General features: G+C 38.0%; 2 protein-coding genes across 2 annotated transcripts in view; both read right to left on the reverse strand.

Annotated features, from left to right (window-relative positions):
* Window positions 1-10330, reverse strand: part of LOC139744256 (uncharacterized) — a 32255-nt gene extending 21925 nt beyond the window's left edge. Inside the window, exons 1-3 of the mRNA XM_071654700.1 lie at window positions 9994-10330; window positions 6558-6629; window positions 1192-1239 (exon numbers count right to left, since the gene is read on the reverse strand). Of these exons, the coding sequence (XP_071510801.1) occupies window positions 1192-1239; window positions 6558-6629; window positions 9994-10125 (252 nt within the window). The 5' untranslated portion in view covers window positions 10126-10330. The remainder of the gene's footprint in view (window positions 1-1191; window positions 1240-6557; window positions 6630-9993) is intronic.
* Window positions 10331-16765: 6435 nt separating this feature from the next.
* On the reverse strand, window positions 16766-18478 carry LOC139744243 (uncharacterized). The gene has a single exon (XM_071654687.1). It carries the CDS (start codon window positions 18476-18478, stop codon window positions 16766-16768), a length of 1713 nt encoding a protein of 570 aa, XP_071510788.1.
* Window positions 18479-18698: the final 220 nt, after the last annotated feature.

An 18698-nucleotide genomic window follows, 5' to 3' on the forward strand; every position in this document is an offset into this window, starting at 1 on the left:
CTAATATATCATCTTATTTGCGTGATATAGGCCTAGTCCTTAACAGCTTTACTTAGTTATTTGCACCATATAGACACTATCATACAGAAACGTATTGGTCAGTCATTCAACTAATAGTTATTCTTACATACAAAGTGCAAGGAAAAAGATCCTAGGTTAGGTAGAGAGGGCAATTAATTCATATACACCAAACCAGATTCTCTGCCCATTCATTTTAGAAGCATAAGCCTACTACAAAGTGTCGACAGACCTCAAAAAAGGTACTTAAGCTTATAGCCTCGTAGATTCCATGCTTTGCTTTATATCAGTAAGAATAAACTTTGACATTATCAATCACATGCTGTCTGTCATATGCAATTAAAGAATCTAGCACAATTCTGAGTAAAAGCATAAGTAATTCTTAAATGATTTAGCAACTTTATATTTAAAATAAGGTACATTAATGGCAGAATGTAACCAAACTAATACTTTCTATAAATTGTCAAAGGTGAGAGAATAATATTCTGTTCTAATATTCTTAAAGGACAATTCACCTTCATAAACATAAGGATTGAGAGAATGTAGCAATTTTAGTATAACACATCATTGAAAGTTTGAGGAAAATCGGACAATCCGTTCAAAAGTTATGAATTTTTGAAGTTTTTGTGCAGTAACCGCTGGATGAGAAGACTACTGCAGTGTATGAATAACTTAGATGTCACATGCGTACAACAATATAAGGAAAATATAAAGAGAATTTCACAAAATTTCATCTTTTGAAAAAAGTACACATTCCCTTGACTCGTTACCGACATATGTTATGGGTAATATTATTCCCCCTGCCTTTAGAAAGAGGCAAGTCAAGTGCTCTTTTATTATGCGAAAAAAGTGAAAATATGTTGAATTTTCTTTACATTTTCTTTATACTGTTGTACGCATAATTACTCACAAGCTGTAGTAGTCTCCTCATCCAGCGATTCCAACACAAAAATTTTTAAAATTCATAACTTTTGCATCGATTGTCCAATTTTCCTCAAACTTTCACTGATGCGTTCTACTAATATTGCTGCATTCTCTCAATCCTTATGTTTATGAAGGTGAACTTGTCCTTTAATGTTGCCTCTCTTAATCTACCCATATTTATAAGAGCAGTGGCTAGATTTAGGGTCAAATAATATTTGACTGATATTTCATTGTCTGGTAGAATCTCACCTGTTTCCTTGGTCTTCCTCTGGGTTTCTTTGCTCCAGTCTGGACAGGCTGTAGGAAACAAAAGGCAAAAGATGATTAGATATATCGATACACAGGTATGAGAACAAATTAGGTTTATTTGTACAGTAGAATATGACAAAGTAGACTCTTGACATGTACATACAACCTATTATATGAGTTTAAAAATTTGCTGGTTTACAGTATGTTCACATTATTTTCATCATATAGCTACAAGCTGCAAATCTATAGAAATAGAATGTGACCACTGAAGTTCAGATAATGGTAATGATTATAATCATGATTAAAATCATTTTGATTATAATCATGTTGATGAGATGATCTTCATCATCTCATCATCATAATATCTTTCTGATCATTATCATTTTATCATAAAAAATGTATGTCTTTGATCTTATGAATGATCTTTCTAAGAAATTCTACTATCCTCTTAATTCTCTTCGCATAATTCTTTTAGGGATGTCTGGTAAGAAGGTGTAAGCAATTTCCAGTACCGTACTATGTATCATAAACTTTGACAGCACAGGGTTGATAGGGGTACCTCAGTCTGCTTTTTACGCAATCATCTTATTCTGCCATAATACATGGTTCTTCATTTACACTTTTAAAGGATTCGTTGATCTTTTCTACTGATCCTAAGGACAAACTTTTTACCACATTTGCACAAATGAAAGCTTTCCTAATATTAGGCCTACAATTAGACTTAACCAGAAACTGATGCTTTAAGCTGTACTACAATGACATTTACCCTTTCAACCAGTCACTTCATGCAATTAATTGTTTAAATTTTCATTCCTTTAATTGTATCACCAAGACATAGTCTCAGCTAAAGTTATGACTGAGAACTGTCTGAGAAGTGCATTTGACCTTTGACCTTTCATTACGGTGATCCCATGCAAACGTAAGCAAAGTACATCCACGATCCATTCTTCATAACAGGAAAATGATATACTGGTAATCATTCAACATTCTGAGTTGAAGTTATTGCTGTAAAATTTCCTTTACAGCCAAAGTTCAGTGACATTTGACCTTTGACTTCAAGAGTTTTAGCTGCCTAAAATGTACTCAATTAAATGCATATCTGAAAATATCTATTATGAAAATCCACCTGACGGTTGAGTTTTCCTCTTTTTTTTCCCCCTTTTTTTAAAATCATGTCACAAAATTTTGGATATACATGGATGGATTATAGACAAACAGACAGACATCATACCATTACAAGGTGGAGGTACAAAAATGCACCAAATTTGTGAATGAAGACAGAGCTTTAAGTTCTTGAATGCAAAGACATCATTTCAAAAGAAATACTACTATTGACAACTGTTCTCTATGAATAAAGCATTATGTTGCTGAATAAAAGATACTTATTTACTTAGTTTGCCCATGAAATGCACTTGTGTTGAATATATAAGTCATGAAATTCAATTACCGGTACCATTTTTCTTTGCCCACTGTTGAGAAGAACGTTCAAAAGTTTTTTGTTTTGTTTTGTTTTGGGTTTTTTTTTTTTGTCTTTCAAATCTGTAAGTACTGTACATCCTCCCTAGCATGTTAACTGTTTCATTACTGACTCATCTTCTGAGTGTCTAGAGGGCCATGGCAATGTCGAAAGAAGAGTGAATCAATCATGTAAGAACTCCTGAAATCATAATCTTAATATGACAGAAAAGATTCAGTTACATCTAAATCAATGAATTCAATGACCGACTCTAATAGGGACCAGTCCTCCAGAGCAAGTATGCTTTTAAAAAACATCAAGCAATGAACACATCCAACGGCAAGTCATGCTTAGTATTTCTGTAAAGACTACAACACTTGTTAAAAAAAATCTAAAATTCCCCATAAATAAATTGATCTAACCCTTGTGCAGCAATCTTCGCATTCCAAACTTTTGAGACATGACATGGAAGCAGGGCCACACTGGTCTCAGTTTTCTTCCATAAGAAGTTTCTCTTTGCTTTCTATGACCATAAAAACGTACGAAAAAATTGCCCCAATGGAAATTCTTAAAAGCATTTCAAAATAACTACTCATGCCAAAAGAGTATTGTAGTCGATAAGCTATACATTCCTTGGGAATCCCAGTCCCTACTTACACAGTACCGGTAGATTTTTATGGGAGAGACACCTTCAATTATCCAAGGATTTCTCATTATACACGTACTACAATAATGAGAACTGAAATCAAATAACATCAACTGACTAAAAAGTGAAAGACACATTCCTACCTTCAGAGATCAATTCAAATCTATTTCTCTATGCCCCCCCCCCCCAAAAAAAGAAGAAAATAGGGAATGTCATAACAAATAATGACATGTTAATCATTTATAATGTAAAAGACCTCAATTTGAATTTTCACTCAAATGGTCCTTGGATATCTGTATTTATATTCAAACCACTGCAACAAGTTTGTAGACCAATGAATTTGTTGAATATTGCACAACTCTTTCCACCCTTAAGAACACATAGAGATATTACAAAAGAAATACATGTGTAAATAACTTCACATTTCAAGAGTGCCCTCACAAAGAAGTTTGACGATTGGACAGATGAGGACATTAATTCAATGGACTCGTAAGTGTCCACACAAATTATGACATCGCGGCTTTCAACAACAACAGCAAACTACACACATCACTATGCAGACTGTACTTTGATAATACTTTGAGCCACTTTGAAAATGTGGGAAACAGGTGAAATTCTAGCATTTTCACTTGACCTTTGACCCCATGGCCCAAAACTTTCATTACTTAATCGCTATACAATGTATAGGCCTACAGGTGTGGTAATTTGCAAAAGGTAGTGTGATTAGACTGATCAGCATAAAACATCTAATCATTTCCAGGTTATGAAGAAAATAGTGTAATTTTGGCATAAAATAGAGTAATTTTGGCATTTTAACCCACCTGTAGACCATTGACCTTTGACCTCATGACCAAAAACTTTAAAGAGAATGAATTTAAGGCAATACATGTATATATTGTAAAAGTCTCATGAAAAAACCTTGAGCCAGTGCAGTGATATGGAAGAAAAAAAGGAAATTTTAGCAGTTTCACTTCACCTGTGACCTTTGAACTTATGACTTAAAACTTTCACTAGAGAATCTTAACCTGATAATACATGTATACAGAAAGTTTGAAAAAAAAAATTCTGGCATTGCAGAGATATGGGGACATTTTAACATTTGACCTTGACCTATATGACCTTTGGCCTTGAGCATGTGCAACCTAGAGCTAATACAGTATAGGCACAGCTTCATCCAATCATACTTACATTATATGCCAAGTTTGGATTAGATACCTCAAATGGTTCTTAAGTTACAAAGTACGTCGCTCATAAAATCAACAGATGGACAGACGGACAGACAGACGGACAGATACCCGAAATCATGACTACGGCACCTTTTCATGGCAAAGGCATAAAAACAGATTTCCACTGAACCTGCTTACCACTCTTACATCAAAACTTTTATTTTAAAGGACTTGCTAAACTGTGCAATTTGTAAAACTTCATCCAAATTAGCAAAATACTTCTGTTTCAAAAGCATAATAAGTCGTTGGTGTTAAACCTAGCTTGTTGGCCAAGAAAACAAGGAAAAGTAGAAATTACGCGGTGCGTAATATATGTCCCCACCGGAAGTAGCATTTTGCAGCAAAATACAGGTCAAAAATCAAGGTCAAAGGTCAAAGAAGTCAAAGGTCAAAATTCTGTGTAGAAGTTTTGAAGCCCTCACCTGGTGCCATCACATAAAGCAAACGGAATTGAAATCGGGTTAGAAATGGCGAAGGAGTAGCATTTTGTAACCATTGTACAATATAGGTCAAAAATCAAGGGCAAAGGTCAAAGAAGTCAAAGGTCAAAATTCTGTGTAGTTTTGAAGCCCTCACCTAGTGCCATCACATAAAGCAAAAGGAATCGAAATCGGGTTAGAAATGGCGAAGGAGTAGCATTTTGTAGCAAAGTGTACAATACAGGTCAAAAATCAAGGTCAAAGGTCAAAGAAGTCAAAGGTCAAAATTCTGTGTAGAAGTTTTGAAGCCCTCACCTAGTGCCATCACATAAAGCAAACGGAATCGAAATCGGGTTAGAAATGGCGAAGGAGTAGCATTTTGTAGCAAAATGTACTGTCAAAAAATCAAGGTCAAAGGTCAAAGAAGTCAAAGGTCAAAATTCTGTGTACAAATTTTGAAGCCCTCAACTAGTGCCATCACATAAAGCAAATGGAATCGAAATCGGGTTAGAAATGGCGGAGTAGCATTTTTTAGCAAAATGTACAATATAGGTCAAAGGTCAAGGTCAAAGGTCACAACTGAAATTCTGTGTACAAGTTTCAAAGCTCCCACGTAGTGCTATCATATAAAGCAAACAGAATCAAAATCGGCTCATAAATGACAGAGAAGTAGCCAATTGAAGATTTTGATCACACACGGACGCACACACGGACACACCGTCGGACACACGGACACACGGACACACGGACACACACACGTACGGAGCCCGCTTCATAGTCCCCTGCTCGAACTCGTTCGGCGGGGACAATAAAGATGGAGCACGATGGACTAAGATAATGTACATGTACCAGAGTGTTTCCAGGTGCTATGTCAGGCTAACTGTTTTGAGTGATACAAAGTTTTTCACCAACACAGTATCTCGCAAATTTGTCAATGCTAAAATATAAACAACATTTTTTTCTTGTAAAGCACTGGGTATGTTCCTTTGCCTAATCTCCATCAATTTTGCTTTGAGTCAAGATGGCTAGTGAAAGTTGGCTTGGTTGTCCCTGTCCCAATGGCTATGACAGATAGACATACATTGTAGAGAGTTTAGAGATTGCACTTTATCCATAATATTTGTACCTTTTGGCACACTACAGCTTGCAGTTTTTAATGGTCATCACAGTGATAATGTGACGGAACCATGAGACTCAAGAAATGGGGGTCATCCCACTAGACTGACACCCACGAGTCATACAGCCCACGAGTTCAACATTGAAAACAGGTCCATGAGTCCTACAGCTCACGAGTCATACGGCCCAAGAGTTCGACACTAGGTAAAAACAGCCCACAAGTTCTACAGATACAACACGGTGCGTTATGTGTCGGTCTTGTGGGCCTTGTTGGCTTAGTGTCGAACTCATGGGCTGTATGACTCGTGGGTTGTATGACTCGTGGGCTGTATGACTTGTGAGCTGTATGACTTGTGAGCTGTATGACTTGTGAGCTGTATGACTTGTGAGCTGTATGACTTGTGGGCTGTATGACTCGTGGGTATAGGTCTCGTGACGTACATCCACATCATGTCATTAGAGGTTGAATCACAAAATAAAAATATTCTTGTCTTTGTACGAACCTGTGGCTTCTTTTTCTTGTTCAGACTACCCTTGGGTCTTCCTCTGGGTCTCTTGATCTTGGGTTCTGACTCCTGTCAGAAAAAAAGAAAGAAAAAATACACATTGTCATAAAAATTGCCTCTGTCTGTGTAATTTTCAGATGCGTTAGAGAACTGGTATGTGATAGAAAAACACTGTGGATTATAAGATAAATCAACTTACTTCTCTTGTTATATTACTTTATATTCAGGTTTATAATTCTTGAATCTCTGTGAAATGTTTGAATACACAACTTCTTGAGGTCTCTATAAAACTAGACAAAATACTGATCAGCTTCAAAATTTCAATGACTAAATCAATGTTTTGTAAACACAGTATAGGAGGTGAGTGAATTTACACTACACATTTGATAATCACATCCAATAAGTGGTTTCTTAACATATTCATATTCTATGCATATCTTCAAAACAAAAGCTGACTCTTCAAATAAAGTTTTAGTTGTCATACCAACAACTAATAAAAGCACTCTACATTCTACAGACTGATAGACTAGATTACTAGCACATTCAGTCTTTGTTAAGGTCACATTACACTCGAGCATATTGAGCAAAGGAATGCCCAAAGATTTGATAATTTGAAGATATACACATACAATTATGTTTGCATCCATTGCTAATTTACTAGAACAGTTCGTGAAATATTTGATATTCTTCCTCAGTGATTAGCTACATAAGCATGATTAACAGAGATACACTGGAGCTGAATTTTTATATCGAACATGTTCAAAATTCAGAAAGCTTGTTACCAACAACCAGCTAGCATGGGTCTTGTCATATCCAACAGTTTATGATTATTCAAACAACATTTCAATTTCTTTCTTTTCTTTTCCTTCGGGAGGAATCAATTGAAATACTGTAGATGAATAAAAGCACTTGTTATTTGGGGCCTTCTGGAGGAAATGGCTATAACTGACCAGTATATTAGTATAAATTTTATGCATAACTGCTAAATAACACAGACTTTTTCTGACTCAAGGCAGTTTGCCTTAAATAGCACCTGAAGCATACAAAGTGCATTTCAAGTACTGAATTGCATTGGGTATGGACAGGTGTTCGGAATAACTTGTTGTTGTCATTCCTGTGGGAAATATCCATGAATGTGAAAACATCAGTAAACGGGTTTACTTCACAATCATACACCAGCCTATTCTGTAAAAGATAGATTCAAATGCCTCATAAATGAGATGGGAAAAGAGTCTCCATTTTTCTTCTTGCCTGTCTCAGCTTCAGTCCTGACCTTCAAAAATTCAGTTTGTATTTTTAATTTTCACCTCATTGTCTTTCACAAGGGAAATTTGAAGTATTTTCCTCAACAATCCATTTTATTGTACACATACAAGTGTAAACCTTAAAATGTACATCATGAAGGTGAATTGAATTCTTGGGTTTACGAGACCTCAATCAATAACTGCATGCACTTGAACAAACTGATATCAACCGAATATCACCTTTTCAGAACATTTGATTTGTACATGTAGACCTATAGTATTTTTATGAAACATAATTTATGTAATATTGACAGAATATCAGTTATGATTGTGTGCAAACTCAGTGCATTTTCTCTCAAATGTTTATTATATTAATAACATTGTTTTTCATTTGCGTGTTTTGTAAACTTTTTTCTCTATACTTTGTAATTGCCAATTTAAACAGAAGAGATGAAACAACTAAAAATGTCTCATCATTTGGCTTTTCATGCGTTTTCTCAAAAAAAAAAACATATGCCATGTTTTGCATCATACCCTGAAGCTAGCAATTCTTGTTGCTGTCTTAACAAGTTCTTTTTATAACAATCTTGTTTTTCCAGCTAAAACTGCACATAAGCCTCATGCAGTACAAAAGGTTCCAAGCTCATATGCACACACATTCTCGGCACAAGATTGACATACTGCCTGTAATATCAAAAGGATACAACAAAATGCAAGCAGAGGCAGGTAAGAAGAATTAATTCTCTGAACTGGAAGATTTCTTTTTTTTTTTATATACATATAAAATGACAATCCTCATATCTTGCATTTAATAAACTGTCATTAGCAAGCATTGATAAAGAATATGTGTACCTGGATATGAGTAGGCTTATCTGCAGAGTGCTAGATGAGCATTTTATCTCACACAATTCCAATTTGAACATTGCCCTTTGTCCATTCATAAAAGATCCAAGTGGCTATAATGGCATGTACATCTGTCACTAGTGGCAGAAGCTGGAATCACCTGTTTAAACAGAGTACTGTACCAAGAGAGATGGCATATCCACTACAAACATGCTGTCTTTGTTCAGGGGTTCAGCACTCAAGTCAAGTTCTTCAAGTTCTTGCTCTTCTGCATTTTTCAGCATCAGACTGGATTACAAGGAGTTCAATCAATACATGTCCCCAGTCTCTTTTTCCACATTTAGCCAGTGTTTCTGTCTATCTTGTTCTATCTGTTCATCTAATTCTTGAAATGAAGCTGTGGAGGGCAAATATTCCATTCTATAAGTGAGTAAGCCAACAATGATAAACAAAATGGCTAACAGATTTTTTTTTCTTTTTTTAAGATAGTAAACAATATGATGATGCCATGAAGATGGAGTTGTCATGGCCAGCAGCATGTCTTTCACATTGATTTTATCTTTTAGTATGTTTGATGCACATAATCATACAAGGTAACTACTATATAATATAGTTTACTTTGTATGTTCAGGGCCTATGTTGATATTCATACTAAACTGAAGCTAAAAAAAAAAAAAAAAAAATCCAATGTTGGTCTTTCAGCTTTGTGATTTGTGATGTTATCACTGCTCCTAGATTTGAATCTGATACATCCAAACAACCAGCTCTTTTCTATTCAGGAACAAGCTAAAACAAAACAACAAAAACAAACAAAAATCATCTCAAAACCCCTCAATCATCTGAAACATCAGAGATGAACAACAGATCATGAACAAAAATGTGATTTTGCATTCTATCATAAGAATTAAAAGCTGCTTGTATTTCACACAACTGTCCATCTAATTGTGTGAAAGGGCATTCTCAAAAACTATGACCTATGTACAACATAGAAATCTAAATCGAAGTGTACTAGTAATACATAGAAAGTACAAATACAGTTTGGTAATGCATTTCCAATCCTCCAGTAAAAGCCACAATCAGTAAGGAGCAACTGCAAAAATTGAAGTTAAAGCTCGTGGCAAGAGATCTACACTTCCTCATGAACCGAAAGTGAAACAAATTCACGGAGAGCTAGACATAACAACGACTTCCAAGGACTTATTCCTCAAAGAAAGACTTAACGATGTAGATCTACAATGTAATGGAAATCACATGCACGCAGCAGGCTCAAACTAGTCAGCTCTGCATCTACGTAACATTTCATGACACGAAAGAGAATAAAGACTATTGAATCATGCATAACATACGTCTACAGGCGGCTTGGGTTTTCGGGGTCTCCCCCTGCCCCGCTTCACCGGCGGCTCTCCACCTCCCTCCACGGCCACAGAAGCGTCTTCGCCTGCATCCGAGGTACCCCTCTTCGCTTTCGCTTCAGCCATTTTGAAATCTTGGCACTTCACGAGTAACAGGCTATTCCAAAGTATATCTCGGGCTTCCTCTCAGCTTTGTGAGCAGTTCTTCACGACACACTTGTCTGTAGAGAGAATGCTGATTGTAATCTTCGGAACGGCTCTGATTTTTTGTCTATCAGCTGATATGCTGCGCACACGAGATAACGCTTCCGATCTTGCAGGCAGCTAAATTTCCTTTGTGTGCTGGCGACTTGCCGCACAATGAAAAGCAAAACAAACCGAAAGTCAACGGTTCGATCTATCCACGTGCTCGGTTTAAAGGGACATTTGCATGTTTACAATTAGCGTGGTATCTGCGGTATTCGTGCGGGGGCGGTATTTGTGCAATCCAGGGTCCTAGAGTTTGATAGCTTTCGTTTTACCTGTTGTAAGTTACTTCAGAATGATTCTAAACCTTGGTCGATATCATAAGAAGAAACGAAAACGGGAGTGGTCTGGTACATTCCAAGGGACACATTCGGGATTAGTTTGAAGGAGCGTTCTGTTACAGTCACTCATGTGGCAATGTTTAAGTTCACCTCTCCTTTTATGCCATGTTCTGTTCAAGCATTTCAAGGTATTCGTAAGCCTACATATTGTATTATACGACATGAATTCGTTACTAACACTTCGACTTTCCGATTTTTGCTTGATATTTGGCGAACCTGCCAGCAATATGGAAACAAGACATTTCCTACAGCATGGCTCGACACTAACTTTTTTGTTTGGTGGCCCGATGGGGCCACCAAAATCCTAAATTTCAAATTTTTGGTGGCCCGAGAGAAAAATTTGGTGTCCCGAAAAAAACAATAAAAAACATTAAAAGTCCTTTTTTTTTTAAATGAGTCAAATATTAAAGTTTTATGATAGTAAGAATTAGAAGGTGGACATATCTACTCATAAATAAACTTCAACAAACTTGCAACACTCACTCTCAGGCACTCATTCAGTCCTTTTCATCCATCCTTTAAACAAATTTAACTGCTAATTTCCGGCACACAAAGTTACGAATTTATTGACATACTTTTCAAAAAATTTTGGTGGCCCGAGGCGGGCCACCAAATTTGCCCTTTTTTGAAATTTGGTGGCCCGACTTTCATTTTTGGTGGCCCCGGGCCACCGTTAGTGTCGAGCCCTGCCTACAGTCAGGGAAGTATGAAACTAACATTTAAATCGGGCATGAGAATGCGAAGAATAGTAGCCTTAACTTAATTCCCAATTATTTACGCATTGTCATAGTTGATAGGCTTTATAAGCGACAAACTTCTTGTATTCTATAGACGTACTACACTGTTATACGTGTAACAGATAGGCTTTATAAGCGACAAACTTCTTGTATTCTATATGTTTCGCGGTAGTGAAGGAGAATCAAGAAACTTTTGAGTTTTGTTTTGTTTTGTTTTGTTTGTATCCATTGCCAATGTATTCCAGATCAGTATATCGTCTCTACTAATATTTTCACGCCAAGTAGAAATGGAGGTAAATAGCACACTGACTGGACTCTCATTAACAGTTACTATTGAGTTGTGTTTTTCTATTATTTTCACAATGGATGAATTGAATTGTTAAAGTCAGTCTTGACTGTTACATCCAACGACTCAAAGTTTTTTATTACCGTTGCAGAAGGTAATGCTGTACTTGTTTTGTTTTGTTTTGTTTTGTTTTTCTGGCACTTGGTGCTAAAGATGGATCCGATGTGACGAGCTCGAGGAATTCGAACTTTAGACCGACATTGCCATCAGCTGAACAAAAAGACAAAGCTAATACAATGTGTATACCACAGCAAACTAGAATGAAGCAATCGATTACAAGTACAGTGTAGTATACGTCTAGGAATTTGCAACTCCTTGACGATGTGTAATGAACTCGACTAGACTAGTTTCCAAAGCGTTGGCTGTTAAGTTTTGTTTTGTTTTTCCCATTCACACAGGCTTTCTACAAAAAGATGTACCATTATGGTAGCATACACCGTTTCTGTAATGTTTACAATTTATCGATATTTATTTTCCTACAGCCTGTAACGAAACATTTCATTCACCTGCCTTCTCCCATTAAGTTCCATTACGCAGAAATTCACTTTGTTGTTGTTGTTATAAGAGGGGCAAATCTCCGGCAAGCTTTGTGGTTGTTAAGGGCAACATTCGAGAAAACATGTATAAAATCTGAATACATTACAGAAACGGTCTATTATACCTTGTCTCTGATTACTTGCCTAACGAAACAAAATTGAGCTTATAAAATAAGAATACGGTTTACAGAGAGAAGCGGATACAAAAGAATAGTTTTATCACTGACGCCCAGAGGAACCAAAAGCACCTATGAAAACGCGTCGGTAAACTGTTCTTTTATGCTACAAATTCCTCCATTGGGCCATGCATGGATATATACACTTTGTATTTTGATTCACTGTGCTTCCAACGGAAAGATAGTGTTTAAAGAAAATACAAGCAAAAACAGAAACAGAGGTGAACATTTTACAATAATGTATTATGATACATCGTATTTAAAACGTAAAAATGTAAAAATGCAGAGACTCCAACTCTCCCGCCGAAAGCCAATTTTTGCAAAATCTCCCGTTCTCCCGCTTGAGAGTTAATTTCTCCCGCCCTGGCTCTGTGTCTCCCGCTTGAAATGATTTCTTACTTATAATCATTGTATGTTGAAAATTAAGCCTTATAGATACCACGAGAGAGCATCTAGAACCCTAGAGCTTCCAGGGTCCTTTTAAGCGGGCCCTGGACCCCGGCCGCAAGGAACTTCGCGCTTTGCGCTCGTGATGTGCTCTTCGCGCACGTCAAATTGGAGTCTCCCGTTTGCTATAGGGGTTTCAGGCGGGAGAATCTCCCGATCAGAAGGTGCTTGGGGTAGGAGTCTCTGAAAATGGCGGTGGTTTTTGTCACTACTGTTGTTGGTGTTGACGATTGATGCGAATACACTGTGTCACAGAAAATGTGATTTTTGTAATGTTTACCTGACAAGCTTAGTGACATCTATTCAATGTATTCATGTATTTTGTAAGCATGAGTCATCAATCACGGAGTTGGGCAATTGGCCTAAAACTGCGATGTTCTCCTGACCTGGCAAAGTAAATAATGTGACCTCCGCAAAGGTCATTCATTCAAAATTCATGGCAATACCTTGTGTGAAAACAAATTTAAATCATAGGTGCGTATATACAGGAAAGAATTATGAAACAAGAAACCCATCGTCTGCAATCTAGGCTGGAAAGACACCTGAATTTGAAATGCAAGTGTATTTTTCATGGTAACAAAATAGCGTTTATTATTCCGATATTGATATCAATACCTGTTGTATACGTGTATCTATAGAGAAGCTTCATAGTCATGATAGTACACGTATAAACATTCTGACACCAATCAATTTAACAAGAAACGATGAAGAATTTCACGTGAAAAAGTACAAAAACTATATAGCTGGTTTCACATTTTAAGATAATCATTATAATCATAAGGACGAATATTCCGGATTGTCAGTCAAAGACAGTCTTTGAGTCAAGAGCAAAGCAAGCAGGAAAACTGGAGAACGCAGGATGAATTTCAACTGAAAAAAAAAATATGAATAGGCCCTATACACCAGAACGCTAGTAATTATGATGATAATCTTATATGACGTTGTCTTCACAAAGAATTATACCTTCGTTCATAGTTCTCTTCAGTATCGACTGCATGCGGCAAATCGAAAGTTGATACGTCTCCATACTTTGAAACAAAATTGGTTCACACTTTTTTTCACCATAATGGTCGCAGGACCTGAGGCGTGTAATGTGTGTGAATAACTCCCTAATTGTGACATAGAGACAGGACTAGAACATGAAAAGAAAATGAAAGAGAAACGACACGTCTAAATCTCTTGAGATACATGACTGCATTTTTCCACTTGTCATCATCCTTACAGTGCTGCAGAACGTGGGCGGATATGACAATATGCAAGCTCTCTATATTCCCTTGAAATCTGAAGAATGTCAAACATTCAGCATGTGGCTCAAAACACGCAACGTAGCTTCTTTGTGAGTATACAACATTATCTAGTGAGACCACCACGAACATACAGGAATGCATGTTCAAATCATACTTAATTTTTATGACACATTTTGTTTGAGTGAGTAGACAACCAACAGCGTGTATTATTATCAGAATCGCTGTTTTATAATCATTTAGACAAGGAAATCACTGGGTCCAGCGAGGAGAGAGAGAATTCAACAGACATGAAGACCACGTACGCTGTGTAAGCATGCATGACGTCATTTCTCATCGATCTATTTTCCTTTTGCTCTGGTTCTTCCTCTACGTTAGTAATTTAGCCCAGATCTCACAAAAATTCCATCAAATCGAAACCGAATAGTTTAGCGGGTCCCATACAGACCGTGCAGAGATGGTATTGTCTCTTATATTGTGAATTTGCTCCTAAATACGTACTCTGTACTTAAGATGTATGTACAATATTTAGATGCTTACATAAAACGATTGTCACACACCATGTGGCCGGGGAACATTTTTTGTTTGTTTGTTTGTTTGTTTGTTTGTTTGTTTGTTTGTTGGTTTGTTGGTTGGTTGGTTGGTTGGTTGGTTGTTGGTGTTGTTGTTGGATTTTGGTGGTGGTTTTCTTTTTCGGGGGTGGGGGAGGGGTGCCGGGAGCCTTGGGTAAATGGACGGTGTTCCCTCTATCCCCAGCCCCCCCCCCCCACCCCACCCCCAGCGTTCCGCAGCACCCCTTTTGGATAAGCAAACATGACAACTCCATCTTGGCCACCTTCTCCTTCCCACAAGCACGTGTATTTTCCCGTCATAATTTCCATGTCTTTATCTGCATGTTGGTCAGTACAAACGATAAACCCTCCGTTTACAATTTGAAAAGGAAAGGGTGAAATGGGTAGATTGGAAGCATAGACGGTCACTACACAATTGCACACACATGATCAACCCGCTGGAAGTACAGGTGTGCAAGTACATCTCACCAGCCCTGGTAGAAGTGAAGTGTATAACATGAATGTCTGACAGATTGTTCTCTTTCTAGTCCATGAGGGCGCACTGGTCTTGCGAGGACTGGCGAGGACACCAAACTGTGGTACAACAGTCAAGCTTAGATTCTCGTGCAATCATCTCCCCCTACACAGCTCAATCTTCGTACCAGGAAAATGTTATGCCAATACACAGTCATGTACATGTATGTCCCCAATTCTAACGTGTATACATTACTATTACGCAAGAGTAAAAAAAAAATCATCAGATCAGAACTAAAAGTGAAAAAACAACGACTTCAACATTACATAAATATTATACGGCAGAACAATATCACATGTACGGAGAAAATAATGATCGGCTTTCAGTTGATTTTTTTTAGTAGTATTTGTGAGCTCACGTTTGAACGTCTAAATACTAGTATAACTGTTCTTTGTATTTAATATATCAACTCCACATCTGATTTTCAATCTCCTAAATCAAATATGCAGAAAAAATAATGAACCCAGCCTACATGGTGAACAGCACGCCTACTGTTCTTAAAGTTTAACATCACACACGTATCGTCGTCCTATTACCTATTCATAAACCGATCGGTCAAAATTCACGAGTAAACTGTACGAGTGAACACGAAGAACATTCAAGAAAATTAAATTCAATCCTAATTATGCATGGAAGATTCGCAATCCTACTTTCGCTCACCGTAATACATGTATCAAGCATTGTGACTGGTTTCATGAAATTCTGGTGACGCTGATGATATTCTTCCTTGAGCAATATCAAAGCATATCATATTTCCTTTCTCATCATTCGTTCCATTAGCATTTGTAAACTGTTTATCAATCAAGTATAACATCTCGTGTTCTGGTTGTTCGAACGCGCATTGATAACGAATTCAATTAAACATCGAAAACTTATCAAAAGCGTGAATGAATGTACACATTGAATCAATCTGCTCTGACGAATTTTGCTTGAACGGATGCATGGTAATTCCTCAAAGTTGCGAAAATATTCGCAGAAACACATACAAAAAACACACACAGAAACAAACAGGGTACATGTACAAGGAAAATTATCAACAGGATAGGTAATAGGGATAGTCCACTACTTGGATTATCGACTAACGGTACTTCATCTTTTCTTTGTTGATTTCTTGTGTGTGTTTTTTTTTTCTGCGCTCTGATTGGCACACAACACGTCTTGACTATATACACTGAGGTATACCTTGCATGTTAATGACGAACTGTGAAGCGCACTAGCTCTCTTTACTTTATTTTCTTTATTTTTTCAGGCATTACCATTGCACTGTAGAATCTACATCTTGTGTACCACGGTACTTCCTTCAAATAGACTCAATGGTCAAAGAGAACTAGGGTGCAATAATTTACCAGCATTTCTCACAAGAACACCCGTCTCTGATGTATTCGGGAGGATTTCACTGAAATACAGTCACATGATACTGCACTAAACTATCACTTCTGATGAACAAACATCATTCTTCATATGGGTATAATTACAATAGTTCTCATTGGAAGGCTCACAACCGATTTTAGTGTGTATGTGTGTTTCCTCCATTCCCTACAGACAGTACCTCCTTTATTACGTAGTTTGACGTTCACACAGGTATGCATGCAGAAAACATCGCTGGATCATTTGTCAAAAACTTTGCGCCTTAGCCTTGTACTCCTTCTGCTCTGAGTTTGTGTCTCTGTTTTCATCTTCCCGACCTCTTTCGTCAAAGACACCTTCCCTTTTCCACTTGATTCTTTACCTGTCACATCTGGGAATTGACGGGCAAATCCTCTAGCTCCTCCAGCTATCATGAGCTTTCTTTTTCTGGAACACTCTCGTTCATTCGGTGTAAAGCCATCACTTGGGAGAACTGCGTTAATCTCGACATCAATACCATTTTTAATGCTTTCCTGGCTTTCTACTTTGACCACAGGTGTCTCGAGAGCAACCCTGGATACCACATCTCTGTTTGGGTTTTTGCGCAACCTGACTCTCTTTTGCTTCCTCGTCGATTTGGAAGCAGACTCGGCCTCTACAAGTTCACCAACAGCTATAGCTGTCTCCGATTTCATCGATACATCTTGATGAGATCTTTTACGCTGTCCTCTTCTTGTTCTCTTTCCTTCTGTCATATCTCCTTCAATATTTTTCTGCCTTCGTTTGGAAGGAATTTCACAACATTGAGCGCTTTTATTGACAGTTTCTTGCTCTCCTCTTTGTGAAGCTCTCTTCCGCTTGCTTTGTACTGTGCTCGCATTCTCGAGTCCTTTCTTTATAATGTCGTTTGCCAGCTGGGGTGTCCTTTCATGTGAAGTGCGACGCTTTGATGTTCCTTTTTTCTTGTCTTTAAGAGGTACACGTTTCCGTTTTTCTTTCCTTTCCCTAGTTTTGTCAGGAGATTGATCATTGTCTTCTTCTAGAGAATCGATCTTTATGCCCTTCTTTTTCTTACCTGGATCCATCATCTCCTCAGTGGCAATATCGCTCTCAATTCTTAGAGGTTGGCACTCTGGACACCAAACAGTCATCCTCTTTAGCTTATCACCAAACCATCCTCTCTTTGTCTTGTGTCCATCGGGGCACTGAAACTTCCAGTACATCTTCATCCACGTTCCGAATCGCTGATATCCCGACGATTCCTCCTCCCACTTCTGCCAGTCCTTGGTGAAGCGCACCACCTCTTGGGCAACGGCAGCGGCTTGTGTCCGCGTCAAGTTACACCCTAGCTCAAGGGGATGCATGCGACACGCGTAGAGAACCTCATTCTTGACAATGTTGCCGGCTCCAGCGAAGTGCGCCTGATCCATGATGGTGTAGCACAGTGGAAATGGCCTCAGAATCGCGGCTGTCGCCTCCTCGATGTCGAACGTACTCGACAGAACATCAATACCTTCGTCGTCGCAGGGGCCATCCACAACTCGTACGCTCCCACCGTAGAAAAGAAGAAAACTTTTGTCGGGGAAGTGAAATTCGATCATCGGTTTTGGCGCAACTTGTGTTTTGGATCGCTTGGATGGACCCTTGTACTCATTTGCTCGTAAGCTGCCCCACATCAGGAAGTGGTACCTGTACCAAATAGAAGCATCATGGGACACAGACGAGGTTTTTGTGGTTTCACTTGTTGAATTCTCAGTCTTTTTGCCTCTCTTTCCTTTCTCCGTGTCATCATCACTCGTCTTGACGAGTTGGAAAAATAACTGCTTGCCGTAAACAGTGACGTCATTAATACTAGCGCCCTTCCATTTGTCATGATCGACAACCTTGCTGGCTCCTGAGACGTTCACGATTTCTTTATGAAGAAACTGGCGAGCCGTATCGCCCCATCGTCGGACGCAGGGACCCTCCGGCATTCTCCTTTTATGACGTCACATGCAGAACTGCATAATGTGGATGAAAACAAAAATACAAATGTACTCAATTTTAACATCGGCAAGTCACAAACACAGCTTCCCGGTAAGGGGCCTCATTGTACAAACATCGTCAGGATATTAAAACGAAATTATGAAACAAACATTACATTTACATCACATATCCATGTAGTTTCTAGGGTGTTTTTTTTTAATGAAATAA

This window comes from Diadema antillarum, unplaced genomic scaffold (genome assembly GCF_040938485.1).
Source record: "Diadema antillarum isolate AM-2024a unplaced genomic scaffold, OU_Dant_1.0 seq00001148_RagTag, whole genome shotgun sequence".
NCBI classification, from domain to species: domain Eukaryota; kingdom Metazoa; phylum Echinodermata; class Echinoidea; order Diadematoida; family Diadematidae; genus Diadema; species Diadema antillarum.

Bases quoted from the DNA above. Each gene is read 5' to 3' on its own strand.
- LOC139744243 (XM_071654687.1), bottom strand. From the start codon at position 18,478: ATGCCGGAGGGTCCCTGCGTCCGACGATGGGGCGATACGGCTCGCCAG.